Consider the following 25382-nt stretch of genomic DNA (forward strand, 5'->3'; position numbering starts at 1 on the left):
TCGGCTTTTAAGCTGACACTTGTGTTTTGTGGAAAGATGTTGTGCCCTCAGGTTAGGACTTGAAGCTGATCGGTAGATGGTGAGATGGGTAGCTACTTATGGAGCTTGAGGATTGTGGCTTTAGTTACCCATAGTTGCATTTATTTAAGCAGACTTATTATTTAGCCGTTTGGCCATTTTTATGTCGGTTGTCTTTTACGTTGATTGTGGATTTCATTTGGGCTGTTGTGATGATATTGTTGGTAACACCTTTTAAGACATTTATTATGTTTTTATTGATTCCATTATGGATCAAATGGGATTTTTGAACGACGCTTCCGCACTTTACTTAACGGAGTTATGTTTTATTTTGGAAAATTTTTTGAAATCCACATTTTTTATAAGCAGGGTGTTACAACGTGCGGTGGGTTCACGGAAGGGGAAGACGGCGGCGGTGGATGAGGAGGCGTATAACATAGCGGTGGAGATGCGGAATTTGCAAGAACAGGGCAAGCAACGCCAAGAGATCGAACTTCAAAAGCTTCGACTCAAGTCCAAAAAAATCCGAAACAAAGATATGAATTTTTGGCTAGGGACTTGTCTCATCTCGAACTGACTGACCGAGCTGCTTTGGAAGAGGAAAAAGCTAGAATTCGCGCCGAATATGGATTTCAGTAGTTTTAGTATGTTTTTATTAAGTACTTTTAGTTTAAATTTTTATTGTATTTTTATTCTGATTTTTTAGTAAGACGTTTTAATTATTCGAACTTTTATTTACAATGTTTAACCTTTATTCTATATATAAATAATATATATAATATAAAAAGTACATATAACAATTATTTATAAAAAAAATAAATAAAATGAATGTCTAAAGGGTCATTACTCCACCCCAAAGGAATGAGGGGAATGCCCCTTATGATTGGTAGTAGACACGTGTCATGCAAGGAGTAGAAGAGGGGTATTCCTTTAACCTTCAACTCCTCTTAGTCTAAAGCGGAAGATCCTTTTGTATGTGTGTCGGCAGTGTCGCCAAAACATATTAAATTGATCAAAACAAGCATGAACCTAATATTATTATATTGATATTTATATTTAAAAAGTCTCAATAATTTATACTTTTTATTTTTTCATCAATAATTTACACCTTTTAACCATTAATACTTAATTTATATTTATTTTTAGCCATAACTTGAGAAATTCTTTTAAAATTTACAATCATTTATTTAATTAAAAAAATTTCAACATATGAAATATGTCTATAAAAAATTATTTCAAAACCTAATGACTTATTAACAAATATTAGATTAGATTTTTATAAATTATAAATATTAATATTTAGTTTAATATTTAATATAAACACAATTTGAAGTGTAGATACATATCCCAAACATAATAACAGATGACGATATACAATATCTTTATCCTAAACACAACAAGAATCACAAAACATGAGATGATCATAAAAGAAAACATGATTTACAAGAGAGGTTACTTGAATACTAAATCCAAATCAATATAAACTTCATTCATTATTAATTTTATCTCTCAATAAAAAAGGTACATTATTTTCTCTTTTTTTATATATTATTTTTGCGTATTAATGTTTGAAGTTACATATACTTGAATGTCAATTACAAGATCACAAGCATGTTTATATTTTAATTCTTAATTATATTTTATAATAATATCAACATTATGAGTACAACTGTTTTCAAAAAATTCTATTATAAAGAAATTATTATAGATGTGCCTTGTGGAATGATTACGGCAAACAATTCCATCAGAATGTCTCAGTTAATAATGACAGTAACGAACCTATGATTATTGTAGTACAACTTGCAAAGTATATCACTTAGAACCGTATATCTTCAAAATTATAAACTTTTATTACTTAAATGTACGAAGATCTAATATTTATAATACCGTCCAGTGTTAGACACGGGTCTAAAATCTAGTTACGAGTACCAAACAAGAGAGTCGACATACTGAACAACTTCATCTAAGCCAGATGTAAAACTCCCAAAGTATGTAACCTTGTATGTCTCTTGATCATACACGCCTAATAAACCCCTAGAATATGCGTAAAAAAAAAACTTATTATTTGATGTGAATCCAAATGGAATTATGTCTCCACATGCTTTCGATATAGAGTTTGACAGCACGTGGCTTTTGACCCAAGAGTCACGAGCCACACCGTACTCGTTCATGATCACCCACACTTCTAACTTACCATCATGTTGAGTATATGACACCAAACAAAGCTTTCCGTCCAACATGCCCAATATGTTGCAGTTGGCTACGACGGAATCTGGAAGAGACATCTGACGGAAGGACTCCACACCCAAATCAAATACTACTATTTTTTGGATGTGATTCTTTTTAAAGTAACTCAAAGCATAAAGATGGCCATCATGATCATCTACAAATATACCGACAACATCTTCGGGAAAGCTATCATCAACAATAATGAATTCCCAAGAGTCTTTTTTTATACTGTAGACCTCAACTTGCAACCAGACTGATTTATCACGATCATGTGTAATCTTAAGAACTTTGTAATCATCTGTCATGGGATCAAACCCGAACCCAAAAGAGAATATATATCTAGAACGTAGACCATTATTCTTATAATCATATTGAATTAAGGGCTCTGAAATTGGAGGAAGAAGCTTTACAGCTGACAAAGAAGGGTTCCATATGTATATTCCTTTAACATCATAATAACGCCCAATATAAAAACATATTAAGCCATTAACGGAACCTATAACATGGCCGCCGTACTCATGCAATGCGGATTGTGGGAAATTATGGGGTAACTTAACAAGATCATTGAGTTTGATATCGGGAGATTGGGAGAGGTCATACACTGTGCATGGTAAAGCATGTTTTCTGTATCGAATTGCAGCGTTGAAGGCCAGGACAATTTCATTATTATGTTTGTTGCGGATGGAATGATTGAGATGGGATTTGATGAAATAGGATTCCGATAAGAAAGCGTTCCAGGGTTTACAAACACGTCTCATCTGAACAAGCTGTTTCGCGGGTAATCGGATGAATATGTTGTTTAAAACGTCTTCCGATAGTTTCTCCATCGTCTTCCAATCGTTAACTGGTGCTTAATTAATCGGTACTTGTTCGATCTAATACGTGCTGCCTGACTATTATAAACAAAAATAACAATATATAACAAATAATTAGTTGCCAAATATATACCCGATCGTATCAAATATCTATTCGTATATATCTACGTACTTTACTTTTGTAACAAAAATATCTATTTGTATATATCCTATTTCGTAATAATAACTATTTTTACTTCGTCCTTATATTTATATGTTGTTTGCTTGCAGGGGACGTAACTATAGGGAAGGTTTAATTATATATATGGAATTAGGAGCGTCAAAAAGTCACATATATAGGCCAATAGATTATTGACCCGTGTGATACGCGGGTAGATTTATAACATGTTATTATTTCATGACAACATATTATTTGATATAAATAAAAAATTTAATAAATATTTGATTTTTTACATAAGATGAGCTATTTGACGTTAAATAAGAAAAATCATATAAATATATATTTTTAACATATTATTTATTCTTCTATTTAATATAGATAAAAAATATTGGTTTCATGTAATCAAATTTAAAGGTTATAAAGTCAACATTTATAATTTCATGGTATATATTTTAACATGTATACAAAAATATTAGAGATATTTGATTTGGTGAAATTTGAAATTAACTTACTTAAACTTAACTTAGCCTTAACTTATTTGTTATAGATACATATATTATAGCTTCAGTTGATATATGTATAACATAAAGTCAAAATTTATAAATTAATTTTATAGATAAATTTTACTCTTTTGAAACCTTTTCTACATATATATATATATATTTATTTTAATTATCATACATTAATAAATGTAGATATGCAAAGTTATATTTTGTTTAAAGTACAAAGTAGAAAAACTAATGTTGTGTTTGATCAATTTTAAAGTCAATATGAATCATCATTTTGATCTAAACATTCATCATTTTGATCTAAACATTGTAACTGAAATTTGAAATTCATCTAATAATCATTGTTTTTCTAATTAATAATTTAATACTCTCTTATATATAAATGATGTCATCTTGCACTTAAGTTTGAGTTAAGTCGATTTTAAGCTCTTTATATTATGGATTGTATGAACTATTTTATCCAAACCCTCTTTTTACCTATCATTCGAAATCTGTGTGTGAAAAGTTTATTGTGATTTAATAAAAAAAAAAAAAAAAATTCAATTTTAAGTTTTAAAGTATTTTTATGAGCTTAATCTACAGTTTTTTTGATTCTTTATTTTTAATAGATTATATTTTCTTATCTCAAAACAACTTTCATTGTTATTCCTAGCCATAATCGTTTATTCCTTTTGATTTCTTATTAAGTCATGGTTTGTTTGTTTCTTTCAACTTTTTTTTTGGTATAATTAGTCTTTTTATATTATTTTTTAATAAATTGCAACACATAAATTATGTGAATTTATATACAGTTGTATATTAGTTACAATATTGAAAAACTTTACCATTTAAACAATAAATATATAAAAGATAAAATAAAATACAAATGATAATAATAGATTTAAATAAAATAATGCAGGATAATGATTATTATAGATTAATATGAATTAGTGCATGAATATACATTAAAAAATAGTTATTATTATTTTTTCTTTTAAGTTTTGATTTATAATTTGTCTACACTAAAAAGTATAATGATTGATATTGTGTTTGAACAATTATAAAGTTAATTTACACCATTAATCTCTTATCTTCTAGAATATTTTCATACACATTTAGATCAATTACATTTACATCAACTACATTTACATCAACCTACACCACTCGACACCGCCACCATCACCAATAGTTGCGACATCACCACCCATCGCTGACACCACCAGACCGCCGTCACAATCATCACCGCTGCATTGCGCATTTACCGTGCTTTAAAAATAGAAACTCATCTAATGGTCATTGTTTCTCCATTGTACGAGTATAATTTAAAACTCTCTTATATATAGATAATGACATCTTTTACCTAAGTTTGAGTTGAGTCGATTTTAAGCCTTTCATATCTATGAAATATATGAATTATTTTATTCAAACCCTCTCTTATTAACTATTCAAAATTTTATGATTTTTTAGTACTTTTTTTTATATTATTTTAGTATAAATTGCGGTATATAGTTTATTTGAATTTATATCAAAAGAAGTATTTTATTAATTATTATGTTGGAAAAACTTTACCGTTTGAACAATATATTTATAAAGATAAAATGTAATAAAATAAAATACAAATGATAATAATAGATCGAAAAAAAATAATACATGGTAATGATAATAATATGTTGAAAAGAATTAGTTTTTTTTTCTTCGTAAATATACATTAAAAATAGTTATTATTATTAGTTTCTCTACTTTAAAGTTTGAATAGCATATTTCTAAATTGAATTACAAGTAGGATTTTTGCTTATTTGTCCATTGTTAGTTAAATAACTCTTATTTAAATTTAAATTAAATGTTATTTTATGGTATACTCATCTCAATACATCATACATGACATTTTTAGTTTTCAATCTTTTAAGCATAATCCTTAGAAAATATTTGTTAGATTGGGGTAAAGCCAAATTATTTATCATTTTATTATATATAACTTATGTGACATTCATTTTCTTTTGCAAGTACTATGTAGCATTTTATTGTTAAAACAAATTCTTTTAAGTAGCTATATGTGTAATATAAAATTCGAAAATATTTAGTAATCATGTTTCTATGATATTTTCTAATAAATTTATTACATTATAGTGTTTAATGGTCTATAAGTATTAAAAATAACATATATTATCTACTAATTATGATATCTTCATTTAATCATTACTTGTATAATATTACCGTCCAGTGGTAAAATTTAAAATTATAGTTTAAACAATGGTTTCTCTATTCTTACGTACAAAAAGAGTGAATGAATCTCCCTCCCAATTATAATATTTTAGTGATACAATAGTAATATCTTATTTTGTTTATTTAATTAATTTTGTAAAACATGAATAGGATACTAACGTATATGCTTTCCTTCTAAATTCTTAATATTATTTTTATTTTTAACCTAAAATTAACGTAGATATATATATATATATATATATATATATATATATATATATCAACCCCTTTAGAAAAACGACATTTTCCAGGATAAAGAAATTTACCTATATAAATTTAATGACTAAAGTATACCACCGGTCTCTTCAATTTTAAAATATATCCACTAACTTGATGCCATTGCACCACCATCATTTGCCACCACTATTACCAGTTGATGTCATCTATCTCACTTGATTTTGCTGCACCACCATCATTCGCCACCACTATTATCGGTTGATGTCATCACCACCAGTCGTCGTCACCATCACTGTTGTCTTAAACTATATAAATAATTGAATAGTTTAAAACTTTTCATCATCAAAATGTCATAAATCACTTTGTTAGTTGTTATGGACTTTTTGAATTTGATCAAATCCAACAACGGCTATCTCAAAATCTAAATAAACTATTAACTACTTATTCGTTCTAAAAAGAAATATATCACCCCTTCTAAAAAAGTTACATTTTTTAGGATAAGGAAATTTACCTATATAAATTTGATGATTAAATTACGCCACCAGTCTCTTTACTTTTAAAATATATCCACTGACCTTCTACATTAATTAGCTACACTACTTGATGTCGCCACCACCACCATCATTCGTCACCACTACTACCATTCGTTGCCACCATCACCATCGTCGTATTATTTGAGTACCGTATCAAAGCATCACAACTATATATAAATTAATTTTTATCTTCAAAATGTCATAAACTCATTTTTGGTGTTTTGGGTCTCACTACGGCGCAGTGGGACTGTTTGGTCCTCACTGCGGCGCAGTGAAGACTTGCTGCCCGAACAAAATCTTTTGCCAACCTCAAACGCTTATAACTTTTGAACCGTAAATCCGTTTTAGGCGTGTGACCTATTGTTGGAATCGTGAGAGAGTATACTTTATCATGGTATAATCCTTATAGCTTGAATCCACTTCCATTTCCAAAAATGATGTGATAAAGTGTCCTTGTTCATATTCGGTTGAACCAATAAGACACTTTAGGGTTGTGGCGTAACCGAGTCAAGGCCCAATTGTCCTCTAAGGCTGAGTTACTCTTCTAAAGCTACGATTAGTGTTTGATTTGTGATTGTAAAATGTGTATTTGATAGGTGACGCACATGAAGCGATTGTTGGACGTTTATAGTTTGACTTTAACTTGTTGTAGCCGCTCAAGGTGAGTTTCGTAGCCCTTATGCTTGTATTATTTGGGGGTGAAAAGTGTACTCGTTATTTAACGGTTATCAGTGGATATGCTCGTTATGTATGAAACTAGATATTGAATGCTTGATTATTTTGCTTGCTAACGTGATATGACGCATTTGAAATATATATAAGTCGTAACGTGAAATGATGCATTTGAAATATATGTAAGTCGTAACGTGATATGATGCATTTGAAATATATATAAGTTGTAACGTGATATGACGCATTTGAAATATATGTAAGTCGTAACGTGATATCGCGCATTGTTCATCATGTAAGTCGTGCCATTATAACTATCGTTATACGTAACCATTGATTGTGTTGATTGGTGTGAACGTGATTAGGTATTCTAATCCTCGTGTATCGCTAACGGTTGTTATCCCGACACTTACTCTTATTACTCAAACCTACAAAGTCACCAACTTTATGTTGACACGTTTTAGTACACTTTTCAGGTGAACAGGTTAATGGAAGACGTATAGGATGATGATTGATTGTTTGCATGCTAGGAGTGGACTTGGACTTTACTGTGGATCCGTGATTCATTGTTCCCGCTTATGGGTTATGCTTAGGACCATATGCCATCTTTTGTACTCTCTTTTGTAAACGTTTGATGGTCGTGCTCCTTATGCATTTTTGCATGGTCTCAGATTTGTAATTGATTAAATTGTATGGATTCTCAATCCTTTTAATGCATCTAGATTCGTCTCTACTTAATTTCCATGTCGTGTTGTGCTTTTCTTGTGATATCCCATTATTCCGCCTAGGTGGGGTGTTACACTTAATCATAATTCTTCTATAACTCCCTCTTTAAAATTTATGAAGGAATTATCTAAAATACCATTTATGATTAAATTACAATATGAATCATTTATCCAAAATATCTTCATTAACTTTTTACATCAATTACCTTTACATCAGTTATTTACACCACTCGACGCCGCTTCCACCACCAACAGTCGCCTCCACCGGACCACCACCACACCATTGCCGCCACAACCACCACCACACCACTCAGTACCGTGCTAGTATACTCAAACATACAATCCATACATCGAAGCTTTTAAGGCTTATGAAAATATTAAATGTTTTAAAAATTACTTTCAAGTTTAATATAATATATATTAAAAATATAAAATAGTTATAGTACTGTACTAAATCGTAATGATATTCATCTCACAATCACACGGTCAAATCAAATCAAATCAAATTTATATATGTATACCAATACAAATAAACTAAAACAGGATTACATATCTCTTAACACGACACGTGTCACAAGCTTTAATGTCATATTTTACTTAAATAAATAAATTTGCAAATTTATATATGGAAATCATATTCTTACGTATTAGACTTTATAATAGATAATTATTAAAGTGTTTCCTAACTTAATTATGATATAATGCAGATTTAAAAGGAGTTTCACAATGTCTAAAATTCTTTAATAATTTATTTAAATATATATCAATAGTATATGATATGCATATTTATATAATTACTCCAATTTATATTTTTTTAGACATATTTTATGTCCTTTCAATTAACATTAAATAAATCTGTTCTTTCATTTTAATTTGCTTTGCTAATTTCTTTCAACTTAAATGAGAGTAAACTAAAAAAACATTTGAAAAATATATAATGCATGTTATATCAATCCATGGGTATTAATACTAGTTTACTTATAAAACTTAGTAATTTATAAGTTTGAGGTACATGAGATTTTAACTTGATCTATCTTTAACTATAATGGCTATACGATTTGCTTATATTTTAAAAGATTACAATTATATTCAGTTTCTATCTTTATTAAAAATCTATGTAATAAAATTCCAAATTTAAAGCCAATTAATTAATTAATCTTCCTACCTATTAAAGGAAACACCATAAATTTTCAATTTTGATAACATGACAATTGCTTGACTCGTTATTTCGAAAAGGTTCAAATTCTAACAACCCGAACCTGCCGATGTCATCCCCATTGCAGGAGAGGTAAATGAAGCTCACGTAGCATTTGGCTCAAATCCCACCTTCACTAAGAATTTATTCTACTAAATTAGCTCTGCAGGGGATTCCGACCGTCTTCACAACGACCTAGGTAGCTTGCAAGAATGCAGCCTATTCCATCATACATGACTAGAAACGGCTCAGTGTCGCATTCTGCGGGTTTTGAGCCTCAAAACTTCGACGGTGCATAGGGAGGTTAAGATGTAGACAGACCTTAGCTCTACCTAAGTAGAAAGGCTGCTTCTATTTTCTACCTAAATTGTAGAAAGACTCTCCAACCTTTGCATGGGATAAGGATCGAAAACGACGAGATGGGGAGCATGGTGTTTACAACTAATCCAAACCATGCTGCTTTCCATCATATCATGACTGACGACTATATATATTTACTCAAAACATGGTAGCTTAACTTAAAGTACATCAATTTAGAAACCAAATGATATAGTTATCTTATTTCAAGGAAAAAAAAAAAGTTGAGAGCTAATTGGGACATTACGTCGAACAGTTGCGGGTCATACTTTAGAAACCAAAATTATGAAAGACAATACATACCTTGGGTATTAAACTCGATCTTTTTGGATTTTGGCTGCCTTCTTGTAGGAATTGCTATGGTGGGATTTAAACTAAGGAGAGAAAACATTCAACTTGGTGGGACTTTTTTTTTCCTTCTCTGTTATGTATAATAAATTAAAAAAGAAAAGATTCTTCGTTTTATTTTTATTTTGTTTTATATACTATGGAACAAGAAAACAATTAAGGCTATTTTGATTTCGTTTTATTTTTATTTTGTTCAGGCGTAGTATGAAAAGTCAAGAACCCAGTTAATGAAGTTTCTATGGAGAGAAAGTCAACAACCCATTTTTTTTGTTGTTTAAATACGGGCTAGACAATATACTAGTAATTAAATATTGTTTAATTTCCGGGTAAATAAAAATTAACAACCCAGATCCCTTAAAAGGAGATGGACCACCCATATCTTGCAATGTGGGAAAGGTGTTAGCTAGATTCGAGTCTTTCCAAAAGAATTTTTTTTTCCATAGTGTATCTCCAAATGTAACGAGGGAACGTAGATCAAAGTTTATATACTTCTCGCTTCAACGCTTGGATATCACTGTGATTATTCGATCATTAAGGCCCCTTCTTATAACTCCCTACTTCGAACTTACTTCTAACACCATTCTAGTTTTTCTCTATTCTAGACACACCTACAATACCCCCTCCTTATAACCCCCATTTCTAACCCATTTCTACACAAAGGTCAAATAGTCAAATATCACGGATGTTATTATTATTATTATTATTATTAATTTAGTCATCTATCTACTTACACTATATGATTTCTATAATTCTATGTGTTTGATTTCACTTTTAGGAAACTAAATTTCAGTTTGGTTTACTTATAAATTGATATTTGATATTTTATTTTGCAATTTCTTATTATAGTTTATTATATAAATATATAAATTGCTGCCATTTTTTTAAAGAAAAATTGTGTTTTCAACTTCTATAGTTTATTGACATAAGCAGAATGGGCAACATTAAGAGAGTTAGTAGCATGTCAAAAAACCTTGAGTCTATGACCAACTTTGCTGGAAACACAGAAAAATGACCAACATTTTTAGTCAACATCATAAGTTTTTGGTGGGTAAATTATTAAAAAAGAGGTTGACCCACACTCGACCCGCACCCAACCCGTTTGGACCCGCACTCGTTTGACCCGCATTCCTGAAAATACCCGTTTGGACCCGCACCCATTTTGACCCGTTACCCAAACCCGCCCGCCCCGCCCATTTTGCCATGCCTAAAGGTAATTATTCCATTCTCATATACTCATATTTTACAGATAAATTAGAGGATCATATTACTATATAACATGAGATATGTTATACATATGTGATATTTATGTGGCATTCATGTATATTATGTGATGAGGAACAAAAGAGAAAAACAGAACATATACAATAAGTACATATCTTGTGTGCTAAGGGTTTGTTAACATCTATCAGACACTATATATATGCCAAAAACACTGATCATGAAGACACCGTACGGTCCTGTTGTGAGTGTGGCCAAAGCAGATAAAATTGATCAAAATGCAAATTAACCACTTTATAAACTGACCAAATATATTATGAAGGGTGTATGTGGCCCGTTTGGCCCAAACCCATCATCTAATATGAAACAAACTAATTAAACCTTAAGAAGAAGCCTTACACCAGTCCATATTGACCCAGGATGCCATTCAATTATACTTTGATATATTGACCTGATCAATAATTTACTAAAGTACAATAGTCAAAAACAACTTAACTTACCTCAACTACGCACTTGTGCACCTGCAGGCCAATCCAAAAAAACGTACTAGCTTGTATTAATTAGTATCAACAGCCCGGTCCGTTAATTTGGCTAGCTAGGAAGGATTAATATATAACATTTCAAACAGACAACACTATGAATTAAGCTAATATTGTGAAACCAAAAGACCATGCATATACATATGCAACCAATTGGACTCGAAAACATAACCATTCGTTTCAAGAAACAGAATGATAGTATTTAGTTGTCTGTTAATAAGTATGTATCACAAAGCAAGAGTATGTACCTGCTAGATCGATCTTGTTCCATTTATAATTGATTTGACTAGAGAAAATTAATATATCAACTAATAAAGACATTTTAATAATTATAATGTAAATTATGGTAGCTCTGCAACAAAAGGATATGAAGAATAACAGCGAGTAGCTGATATGATTCAAGCTTCTTGTTAGTAGAATAGTAGCCCGGCGGCCTTTGTTTCCGTCCCACTTACTAATTACGTACTAATGCTTCTTAATTTCTGAAGATTCTTCTAATCAAGAAGAGATCCATCGATCAGGTATTTCCAGACTTAAGTGGTAGGTGCTGCATACCAAACAAGAGAGTCGACATACTGAACAACTCGTGTTGGGTCAGCAGTATCACTCCGAAAGTGTGTAACCTTGTCTATGTCTTGATCATACCAGCCCAATAAACCCCTAGAACGATCGTAAAAGAGAAACTTATTATTTAGTGTGAATCCAAATGGTCTTCTACATGTACCTGCTTCCAAATTCAATTTTGACAACACGTGGCTTTTCACCCAAGAATCAGCCACGCCGTACTCGTTCATTACCCACACTTCAAACTTACCATCATCACCTCTAGCACATGACACCACACAGAGCTTTCCGCCCAACATGCTCAATACGTTGTGCCAACGATATTGATCGTTGTAGGCTATGGAATCTGGAAGAGATATGTGACGGAAGGACTCTCCGCCCAAATTATATGCTACTATTGTTTTGATGATTCTGACAACCTTGTTATTAAAGTAGTAACACAGCCAATGAATATGGCCATCATGATTATCGATGTAGCATTTACTTACATCTTTGGGATATCTGTGAACACCTTTGGGAAACTTATCAACAATGAATTCCCAAGAGCCTTTTTTCATACTGTACACCTCAACTGGTTCCCTCCAGCGGCCAGATTCATGATTATCGTCTGGAAGCTTAACCACTTTGTAATCATCCGTCTTGGGATCAAACCCGAACCCAAAACCTAATTCTCTATAACCCCCAGTATGTACATCGGTCAAGCACATTATAACGGATAAAGAAGGGTTCCATATGTATATTCCTTTAACATCATAATAACGCCCAATATAAAAACATATTAAGCCATTAACGGAACCTATAACATGGCCGCCGTACTTATTCAATGCGGATTGTGGGAAATTAAACGGTAACTTAACATGATCATTGAGTTGGATAACAGGAGATTTGGAGAGGTCATGTGCTGCGCATGGAAAAGCTTGGTATGAAAGAATACCGTAATCAAATGCAACGTCAAAGAGCAGGACAATTTCATTATCTTTGTTTGAATGATTGAGATGGGATTTGATGAAATAGGATTCCGATAAGAAAGCGCTCCAGGGTTTACAAACACACCTCATCTGAACAAGCTGCTTCGCGGGTAATCGGATGAATATGTTGCTTAAAACGTCTTCGGTTAGTTTCTCCATAGTCTTCTTCAATATATTGTTTGGTGCTTAATAGATACTGAGATGATCGACTTTATATATATACTTTGTCCTTTTATATATATCTATTTATAACTCTTATAAAACAATAGTTAACCAATCTAAAACTAATTTAAAAAATTACCACATAAGATTTTATCCTATGTGTCAACTCCATATTTTTATTTAAATAAACTATATATTTAAAAAACAAATGAACATATATATGTTAAAATAAATATATATATATATTTATTGTAAGATTCTAAGATCTTCTCAGTAGATAAAATGATATCTTCTCTTTAGTTTAAAAAATCACGTCTATACCTAATGATATTTCATTATCTTTTTTATTCAACATTTATATGAGATTCCTTTCGTTTTTTTATGGTGATTATATGAAAGTTTGTTCAGGCCGTTGGTTAGTTAGAACTCTCATCGCATTAATCATTAGTGGCAATATTTAAAGTTTATAAGCTTTTTTATCACCACTAAATTATATTCATCTTATATGAGTTAAGAGCTTTGTATAATATCATAACTTTCTGAAAGAGTTATGTTAATTTTTTCGTTCATATCACTATGAAAATTATGTACAATTTTTGGTTTTATTCTTTTATCTTTTTTTGAATTTTATGATAATGGTTAATATAATCTCTTTTTTCTTTTGTTTTTTAACAATACAATTTTTCATTGTGATGATGAGAAAAATATTATGATGGTGGACGAAGAGTTAGTTCAAAACAAGTGTATATAACAATTAGTTTAATGATTGGATAATGAATACGTTATTGCTAATTTAATTAAGTGAAACTAAATAGATTGTTCGTCCATATGTTATTTTTTACGATCATTATTGATCCATTCCATTCACTCATTTGTTCACATATTAAGCGTTTCATTAAATGTTTTTTTAAGCAAGTTTAACTCAAATATCACTTTATTGAGCACCTTTTTAAAGCAGCCGCACATCGTGCGGATAAAAAAATCCTAGTATATATATATATGTCGTTTGCTTGTAGGGGACGTAACTATACAGAAGGTTTAACTAAAATATAAATATAAATAAATATTATAAATATATCTAATTCTGATTAATCAATCCGTCATCAGTTTAGATTATAGATAATAGATAATTATAAATTAAATAATAATATTAATAATGACAATAATTGTAAAAGGGAATTTGTTCCTGTTATTAATTGATATGAATTACATTTAGTTTTGCCTCAATTTATACAAGAAATTTATGAACTAAAAAAGAAAACAAAATCGACGTAATTGATTGCTTGATTGCTAGCTTGTTGCCTACGATGAAAATCTTTTATTTCGGGAAATGATGAATTTGTTCTGATCCTGAATCTTCAATTTTAACACTCCCTCTCAAGTTGAATAGTGGGATCACCAAAATTCAACTTGTTCAAACACTTATTAAATATAATTGTCCCGACTGCTTTAGTCAAAATATCTGCAAGTTGATCTTCAGATCTGACAAATGGTAACTTAATGATTCCATCTTCAAGTTTTTCTTTGATGAAATGTCGATGAACCTCCACATGCTTAGTCCTGTCATGTTGCACAGGATTTTCTGAGATTTGAATTGCTGCTTCATTGTCACTCATAATCTGAATACTTTCTTTCGGAGCAAATCCTAATTCAGACACCAGTCTTTTCAGCCATAAAGCTTCTGCTAAACCTTTTGCTATACCTCGAAATTCAGCTTCTGCACTTGATAGAAAAACAACTCTTTGCTTCTTGCTTTTCCATGTGACAAGATTACCTCCCACTAGAGAGAAATACCCTGAAGTTGACCGTCTGTTTCCTTTATCTCCAGCCCAATCAGCATCTGTATATATTTGAATATTAAGATGACCATTGGCTTTAAACAATACTCCATGACCAGAAGTTCCTTTGAGGTATCTGATAATTCTCAGAACTGCATTCATGTGTTCTTCTTGAGGTTGGTGCATGAACTGACTTACTACTCCAACTGCATAAGCTATATCAGGACGAGTATGTGCCAGATAGATTAGTTTTCCTACCATCCGTTGGTACCTATCTTTATCAGCAAGTTTGCCATCTAACTTTATGAACAACTTCTGATTGATAATCATAGGTGTGTCTGCTGGCTTACAGTCAATCATCCCTGTCTCTGCTAAGAAATCTAGTATATACTTCTTTTGACAAATGAATATCCCTTGTTGTGATCTTAACACTTCAATTCCAAGGAAATATTTCAGATTTCCCAATTCTTTCATGTCAAACTCTGTACACAAATTGTCTTTTAATTTCTTGATTTCAAAAAATCCATCCATATCATTCAAAATGTTTTATCTCACAAGCCGTAAATTCATCCATATCATTGTAAAATTGTTCAGCCATGTGTGGTCGTAATTCGTTTGAATGGGCTTATCGGTTCTTTAAACCTGTTTGATATATGATGTGAGCTTATTGGGCCTTTACACTCATTTGTTATCTCACATGGGCCCATATTGGGCCATGCATATGTGTTCGTCATTCGTTTAAATGGGCTTGTCGGTTCTTTAAACCTGTTTGATATATGATGTGAGCTTATTGGGCCTTTACACTCGTTTGTTAACTCATAGGGCCCATACTGGGCCATGTGTGGTCGTCATTTGTTTGAATGGGCTTATTGGTTCTTTAAACCTGTGTAACACCCTAACAAGGCGGAATCATGGGGTATCACTTAGAAAAGCACAACACGACATGGAAATTATGTAGAGTAAATCTAAATGCATGTAAAGGATCATGTAATCACGGATCCAAGGAGTCCAAGTCCAATTCTAGCATAAACAAGCAAACAATCATCTAATACGTCCTGGAGCTAAGCTGTCACCTGAAAAGTGTACTAAAACGGATCAACATAAAGTTGGTGAGTTCGTAGGGACAAGTAAAAGGAAATAAGTGTCTCGGGATAACAACTGTTAACGATATACGAGGATTAGAATACCTAATCATGTTCCAAGGAAACCCTAAAAGGTTTCACGTTAGCACAATATCAATACAATCAATGTTTAACAACAACGATTCATATAATGATTAGCAACGTTCAATAACGTGGGCTCAACAACCCATAACGTGGATATAAAGATACTCATAACGTGGATATAAAAATACCCATAAAGTGGATATAGAGATATCCATAATGTGGATTCAACAATCTATAACGTGGATATAAAGATACCCATAACGTGGATTCAACAATCCATAACGTGGATATAAAGATACCCATAACGTGGATTCAACAATCCATAACGTGGATATAAAGATACCCATAACGTGGATTCGACAATCCATAACGTGAGTATAAATATACCCATAACGTTGCGACTTATATAATGAATAATGCGCCATATCACGTTACGACTTACATATATTTCAAATGCGTCATATCACGTTACGTTTCAACTAAACATTCATATACAATATACACGTTAAACAATATCGTTATCAACAACGTTATACCACAAATCGTGGGCTTATCGTTATGCCATCAAGATGGACTTAAGCGTTATCACAAATCTATAATACGTTATAGGGGGAAATATTATCATGCAATGTCCTATGTCCCGTTCCATATCAAAACGTTTTCCATCATCCAACAACACAATGCACATACACTTCATACGATTTTACTTTCAAGAAACCTTTGATGCTTATATATAGGGTCACCCGCAACCTTCCCACCACATCTCCAACTCATTGAAAGTAAGATCGTCTTATATGTATGCACAACTAACCAAATCACAACGTGTATTCATAAGCGAAAGCGTAATTAAACGAGCAACAAGTCAATGTGTCAACTGAACAATCAATCAATCGATTAAGCAACAAACAAACAAGCACGTACACTTTGATTGGATATGCAAGCTAAGTACAAGTTATAGTCGAGTTGTAAACGTCCAACAATCGCTTAGCGTTCACCACATATTAACATATACATTACAAATCACGTGTCAAACCCTATCCAGGTTCTAGACGAGTAAATTAACCTTAGAGGACAATTGGGACTCAACTCGGTTACATTACAATCCTAAAGTGTCTTATTGATTCAACCGAATATAAACAAGGACACTTTACACGACATTTCTGGAAACAGTGGAGGATTCAAGCTACAAGAGTTATACTATGAGAAAGTAGACTCTCTCACGATTCCAACGATAGGTCATTCGTCTAAAACGGAGTTACGGTTCAAAAGTTATTGATGTTAGGTCCAGTTTAAGCTAAACTGGAGCTCTCCAGTGACATCTGGAGAGCATGAGGAATTGTCCGAAATATTAGAAGTCCAGTTGCATTGTACAGGTTTAGCAACTGATGACTTCCTCCAGTTGAGATCAGAAGACTAGAATCTGAAGACCTTCCAGTTGAAGTCAAAGACAACAAATGGAAGATAGAGATTGGCAATGGCAGCGAAGCCCAGTTGACAATCTACCAGATCAATCAACTGGAGAATCCTCCAGTGTAAATGCTCTTACAAAGCTTTACACTGATTACGAGGAGGACCTTTTTACTCTACATCCTTTTAACCGGACAATGATATTGTCTTTGGATAAAGATACAAAGATGTAGAGTGGTTGAATAAAGTAACCTTTTGTCTTACTTTATTTAACACACACAAAGGATTATTTTAACAATACTTTTGTGTGCTGTCAACCATATTTGTACGTTGAAGTTGAGATCCCCATGCTCAATCTTCGACTATAAATAGAGGTCCTTGCACAAGTTTTTTTTCAACAACTTTGCAAATACATATATTCTGCAATATTGGTGAACTTGTGCAATATTCTCTCAATCGCAAAAAGGAACATTTCAAAACTCTAAGTGTTTCGATTGTTTAGGAGAATTTCCAAGTTTAGATCAATTGTAATTCATGGGTTGTTAGGATATATACATTCTTGTATTATCTTGGTTCCGCAACAACCTTGTATTTTATTTAAACAAGTAATAAATAAAATACACTTGAAAATTACATATTGTCTCACCAGTTTATATACTCGTCATTTATATTATTGCATGTATTAATATTCTGTCACCTCAATACTTAATTCCAGTTAACCTGATACACGATCAATCTAAACTGGTCACATCCAGATTAATTGATCGTGTTGCAAAGTTCACTCACCATCGACATAGAGGTGTCTTCAGCACCCATCTAGTAATAGTTGGGACTAATAACTGACGTTTGAAAATTGATGCGCAAAACAAACGAAAATCTGAAAAGTGACTCAAGGGAGGGGGCGTAAGTTACGGCCCTGAGGGGCGTAAGTTACAACGGATAAAGAAGGGTTCCATATGTATATTCCTTGAACATAACGATCACTATGTCCAATATGAAAACATATCAAGCCATTAACGGAACCTATACCATGGCCGCTGCCATACTCAGGTTGTGGGAAATTACGGGGTAACTTAACAAAATCATTGAGTTCGATTATGGGAGATTGGGAGAGGTCATACGCTGTGCAGGTTAAAGCATGTTCTGAACCAGGGATAAGGCGCCGGTAACGAGATAATGTAGGGTTCAAGACCAGGACAATTTCATTATTATGTTTGTTGCGGATGGAATGATTGAGATGGGATTTGATGAAATAGGATTCCGATAAGAAAGCGTTCCAGGGTTTACAAACACGTCTCATCTGAACAAGCTGTTTCGCGGGTAATCGGATGAATATGTTGTTTAAAACGTCTTCCGATAGTTTCTCCATCGTCTTCCAATCGATAACTGGTGCTTAATTAATCGGTACTCGTTCGATCTAATACGTGCTGCCTGACAAAATTATATATGATGATTGACTTATATATCTTCAATAATAATGTTTGCGTGTAGGTAGGGCCACAGGGGACGTCCATAAAGAAGGTCAAATATTATACTATTATAAACAAAAATAACAATAACAAATAATTAGTTGCCAAATATATACTCGATCGTATCAAATATCTATTCGTATATATCTACGTACTTTACTTTTGTAACTTTGTATTTTAAGTTCGATTTATTCTGTAATTAAAGTTGGATATATTAAAAAAGCAACGTCAGTGATCTTATATATTTGTGCCCTTAAAAAAATAAATAGCTTAAATTACTCGTATTAAATAAGACAGGACCATCCTAGAAAACACAAAACTTGTATCTCTATATAGAGTATATATTGTTTAATTAAAATGCGTTTTTCATTGTTTTATTTTTGTTATAATAATCATAATGATAATAATGTATTGATTAGAAGATTTGGTTCCCTCATTCACGTACTCGTATTTATTAAGAGATTTGTCCTCCCCAAATTAGCCAACGAACCAAAAGCCCAACAGTCCGTATCTTACATTTCATTTCGTGTCGGGTGTACGTACCTTGACTTTTGATTGGAGAGGAATTGAAGACGACTGACGAACATGAGGGGGCAAAAATGGGAGACAACTACGTAATTTCATCTTAGATTATCATCTATTAAACACCCCTTATGGCCCATATCTAAAAAAACCTGTGTCACTCACTGATTCACAATAAATCACCATCTGTTTACTAGATATAAAACTTATCATTTTTCGTATCTTTAAATTGAGGAGTGACACTTTGGTTTAAAGATTTGAGGCTTTTATAACTAATAAAATATGATATTATTGAAAATGAAACCATTAAATATGTAAATGTATTATTAGAATTTGTTTGATTACGAAAAAGATACATCCACCTCGTGATTGAACGGACCAACACGAATCTTTTTGAATGATTAGTTAACCAAGTCAAGGAATACTTGTGACCGCAATAGTTAGTTATGTTGATGTTAGTGAGTCTAAATTGAAGTTATTATTGAAAGAGGAACCTCAAAATAAGAAATTAATATTTTGGGGCTCTAAAGTCCTCGTATATTTGCTACTGCAGAACTTGCTTTTAGGTAATATTCCATTTTCTTATATTTTATAGATAACTTAAAAAATCATATTACTTGCTGAACAAGGGAAATGGTTAATCAAGGAAAAAAGTCAAAAACAACTCAATCTTAATCAGCGGTGTGAGTAAGACTGATACTACTAAAATATTGCTTATGCACTATCTTGCATATGTCGGCGGTCACAAAGGCATGGAAGAATGAACGGTTGAAAAACAAGTTCTTGAAGTAAGAGGACATAAATTTAGATCCTTTTGTTGTGGTATGTCTTTCAAAGGTTTCTCAGTTAAATAAGCATTTCATTTGACTTTTGAGAAAATTTCTCGGATCGTCCCTGTGGTTTACCCTAAACATCATGTTTCGTCCTTTAGTTTTCAACATGACATTGGTAATCCTTTATAGGTGGATAAGGTTCTGATTCAGTCCTTTAGTTTAACGTCCGTTTACTAGCCTCCGTTTTCTCCCTCACGTGCATCCCATGTGAGGGTAATTTCGTCCGTGCAGCCACCACAGTATTCTCTTTCCTCCCTTTATATATACTTTTCCTCTTTTTCTTTCCCTTTTTCATTTAACCCAACAAAAATAATTCTCTCTTCTATCTCTCTATTTATCTCATTTCTCTTTCTGGGTATCAAAAAATGGTGTACTGCTAGTGTGGGAAGCAAGCAATAATACGAACTTCATGGACGGACATGAACCCAGGAAGACGTTTTTACTCATGTCCCAACCAGGTTTGTTTTGTTACAAGTTTCAAATAGGTTTGAAATATTTAACCTAATTCGTTGTTTGTATGTGGTTTAGGGTTCCAAATGTAAATTCATTGGATGGGTAGATCCTGAAATGTGTCAACGAGCCATGATGATTATACCAGGTTTGTTGAGGTCAAAGAATGAGGTGGAAGCACAATTAAAAAGGAAAGAAAAAGAGGTGAAAAAATGGAAGAAACTATTTGTTTTTAGTTGGATTGTGTTTGTAATTTTTTAACTTTTCTGTTAAGTTTGTAACCAAAATAAGTGTATTTTGTGTTTGTATATTTATCTAACTTTGGAATGGCAGCCTACTTGTGTTTTGTGTTTGTTAGTACTTATGTTTGTTGGAATGCAAGTATCAATAATAATGTAGTGCTATAAAACATGCATAACACAATACTTTGGGAAAATTATAGATACCAAAACATACCAAAGTCAAATACATAGATACCATTACACATAAGGTTCAGTGGCATAAAACATAAAAACATAAATAAGTGGCATTACATAAGTAGATGATAATCAACCAAAAGACTTGTCTATTACACATTCCACCACAACACAATCAACTTAGGTTGGCTTGAACCTAATCCACTTCGAACCACCTGGACTTTTAACAACACCACCAATTCTGTAAGATGGAGAATTAGGCCTGGGAAGATTCTGACTTGAAGTTGGTCCTGTTTGACTGGCCATTGGAGCATTCTTTCTCGACTTTGGAGCTTTTTGACTGGGCCTTGGAGCTTTTTTGGTTTGAGCAGTTTGTCTTGAAGCTGGAGCAGTTTGACTGGCATTTGGAGCTTGACTTGCAGTTTGTCTTGAAGCTTGTTGACTGGCACTACTAGTTGCTTGACTTGCAGTAGGAACTTGGTGACTTGCATTTGGACCTTGTTGACTTGCACTTTCACTTGCAGCAGTTTGACTTGTTTGAGTTGGTTGGCTTGAACCAACCTTACATGACCTCTTGTTGTGTCCTGCTTTGCCACAATTTTTGCAATACACAGAACCAAAATTCCTTGCCAACTCACCATTTGAAACCATTTGTATCTCCTCTGCAGTCTTCCTTCTCTTCTTTCTAGGCCTCCCCACAGGTTTGTGATACTTGGGTGGGATGATAGTGGTAGGTATCCTAGACTTAGTCCACAAGTTAGCACCATTAGTGGGGGTAATCTTAAACTGATACATCAACTTCCATGTGTCTAGCCTGTAAATGGGATCAACCCAAGTCTCAACATCACCAACTTGCATGCTATTTTTTTTCCCATATCCTAATTAGCACGAATTGCATGCTTACATGGAATTCCAGTTATCTCCCACCCTCTACAAGAACAAGTCATTTTACTTATATCTACCACACATTGATCTCCCCAAGGTCCATTGATTTGATACATATCCAGTCCATTAAAAATAGCAGAATATGAATGTGCATCTGTTTTTGTCAACTCTAACAGCCTAGTTGCAGTTGGTGTTAACACTCCTTCACAATTTGCTTGAACCTTCCCCACATTGACTATCCTAATCATCAAATACTCCCTTATGAATTCTAAACAATGAATTATAGGCTTGTCTCTAGCATCCACTATCTTACTATTGAAGACCTCACACATATTGTTAAGTAACACATCAAATTTTGCCCTCCTTGTTAAATTTAAGTACCAATATATAATCTGTTCCAATGCTGAAAAATTTAAGTTCTAATGTGAATATAATCTGTTCCAAGAAAAAAAAAAGAATACCTGAAAAATGAGATCTTGCCCAATGCTGAGGTGGGACTTTTGCTAACCAAGCATGAGCAGCTTCACTAAACCTTTTGAATTCAACCATTGCACTTGTAAACTCTTGGACAGTTGTTGTTGTGGCACACTTCCATAAATGGTTCTTGAAAGCTGCACCCCTCCATTGAAGTTTCATATTCTCATGAATATGTCTTAGACAGTACCTATGTTCAGCACAAGGAAACATCTTTGATATTGCAGGAATGAGTCCCTGTATAAATGTAAACAAAGTTAATATCATGAATACATTGTATAATACATTTTTTATCAAAGCAATTATGATTTTACCTTTTGTCTGTCACTGATGAAAGTGTAATTAGATCTCACTTCTAGGTCCAGATCACCGCCTAAACAGTCTAGGAACCATGTCCAAGAATTTAGAGTTTTTGCTTCTACAACTGCATATGCAATTGGATAGATTCCATTATTTGAGTCTAGGCTCACAGCAGTTAGAATATGTCCTGGGAAAGGACCAGACATGAATGCACCATCCAGTCCTATCAACTCTCTACCAGCAGTTTTGAATCCCCTCTTTAGTGGTCCCAAGCACACATAAATCCTTTTGAACACTCTGGTTGGCTGATCCTCATCTTGGGGTGTTTCTACTTCAAGTTTTACTGTATTACCAGGATTTGAGGTCTACAATTCTTGGATATAATCCCTCAACATGTTGTATTGCTTTGTGTAGTCCCCTCTGAGTTCCATTTTTGCACTTTTCTTGGCCCTTTGTGCTTTCTATTGAGATAATCCTACTTGAAGCTTTCTTTGCAGCTCACCTTGTAAAGCTTTTGCAGGTATCTCAGGATTACCTAGTTCAAACAACATACTGATTGTTATAATACACTTTAGTAATAAAATAATAAACAAATAAACAATAAACAGCAAACAATAAACAGAAAACAATAAATTAGGGTTACCTTCTATCTGTTGAAGAATACTTTTCCCCAAAAACTTGTATGTGCATTGTTTAATGGATCTGGATTGAAGACATTTATGTTCATCTTTGCATGTCTTCACCATCCATGTTTCTACACCCTTAATCTTTGACACATGTAAAGTCCATTGACATTTAAATGCATCTGGATTTGTTTTATGTCCCCTACCACCCTTATTTATTTTAGAATCTCCACCTATCTCCTTTAAATTAGACTCCCCACTTGTATTGACAACTTCTTTTGCCTTTACTGTTTTATTTGACCTAGTGGACTGACTAGGCCCACTAGCAACTTCTTTTGGGCCACATTGAACTGGCCTAGCTCCTTTGTCTGTTACAATTTAGGCTTCATTTTCTCCAGTTGGGTTAAACACTGGAAGTTTCCCTTCACATACCACCCTGATTCTAATTTTATCATTCTTAACTATTTTTCTCCATTGTCATTCACAGTGTTCCCACCTTCCACATTGTAACAATCGCTTTAGAAATAATTTAAATAAATTCATGATATGTTCTAGTTTCAAATATGTATTCACATGAAGGGCAATTCAATCCTAAATTGTAAAATTATAAGACGAGCTTAAGAGTTAATACGATAAAATATCGAATTCCGAGTCGTAAACGACCGTATTTAAGAAGTTCTAGTCCGGAAATGTTTCACAAAAGGTCCCAAGGTTTAGTTAATATGGGAAGACTATAAATACTTGCAACCACCATTTTCTTTCTTTCATCTTCTCCATCTTCCTCACTCTCTCTAAAACACACACTCACAACCACCATTTTCACACACAACATCCATCTTATGATTTTGGGTTGTTAAACCAAAATTTCTCATACTTTTAGCTTCCTTGTGATAATCAAAACATATTTCTAGCATCAATTTTCAGGTAACAACAACAACTTTTGAGATTTTTATCAAAATAAAAGTATGTTTTTTTTCAAGTTTATGTTCTTGATGATTTGGTCCATTTTTTATGAAAAAATCATGTTAAAAGTAATGGGTTTGTGCCTAAAAGTGTTTAGTAACCTTTTCGTGATCAAATTTGGGTCGTAAACATGTTTTAATCTTCAAAACCCCCTTTTCGCTAAGTCAGTCCCAAATTCGTTCGAAGAACCCCTAAAACGAACTTAGACCTTCAAAAACGAATTTAGACCTCCAAAAACGAATTTAGGTCTTCAAAAACGAAGTTAAGCTTCAAAACAAACTTTATCTTCGTTCAGTTATACCTTAAGAACTTTATCTTCGTTCAGTTATACCTTAAGAACTTTATCTTCGTTCAGTTATACCTTAAGAACTTTATCTTCGTTCAGTTATACCTTAAGAACTTTATCTTCGTTCAGTAATACCTTAAGAACTTTATCTTCGTTCAGTTATACCTTAAGAACTTTATCTTCGTTCAGTTATACCTTAAGAACTTTATCTTCGTTCAGTTATACCTTAAGAACTTTATCTTCGTTCAGTTATAATCAGATTCTATACTTAGTCATATTCCAAGTCTTTCATGTACAAGGAAACCCTAATTAAGGTATAATTAAGACATATTCCATCTTGACCATCAAAATACGAGTCTTACAACTAATCAAATTGAAATTCT

At 32.7% G+C, this 25382-nt stretch overlaps 3 protein-coding genes across 3 annotated transcripts; all 3 read right to left on the reverse strand.

Moving 5' to 3' along the window:
* Window positions 1-1937: 1937 nt before the first annotated feature.
* Window positions 1938-3074, reverse strand: LOC122591399 (F-box/kelch-repeat protein At3g06240-like). Its single transcript, XM_043763673.1, has one exon. It carries the CDS (start codon window positions 3072-3074, stop codon window positions 1938-1940), a length of 1137 nt encoding a protein of 378 aa, XP_043619608.1.
* Window positions 3075-12266: 9192 nt separating this feature from the next.
* LOC122591405 (F-box/kelch-repeat protein At3g23880-like) lies at window positions 12267-13424 on the reverse strand. The gene has a single exon (XM_043763680.1). The coding sequence runs from the start codon at window positions 13422-13424 to the stop codon at window positions 12267-12269; it is 1158 nt and encodes a 385-aa protein (XP_043619615.1).
* Window positions 13425-18667: 5243 nt separating this feature from the next.
* On the reverse strand, window positions 18668-19147 carry LOC122591414 (putative F-box protein At1g47790). The gene has a single exon (XM_043763688.1). It carries the CDS (start codon window positions 19145-19147, stop codon window positions 18668-18670), a length of 480 nt encoding a protein of 159 aa, XP_043619623.1.
* Between the last annotated feature and the right edge of the window lie 6235 nt (window positions 19148-25382).

Source organism: Erigeron canadensis, chromosome 1, assembly GCF_010389155.1.
Source record: "Erigeron canadensis isolate Cc75 chromosome 1, C_canadensis_v1, whole genome shotgun sequence".
Classification (NCBI taxonomy): Eukaryota; Viridiplantae; Streptophyta; class Magnoliopsida; order Asterales; family Asteraceae; genus Erigeron; species Erigeron canadensis.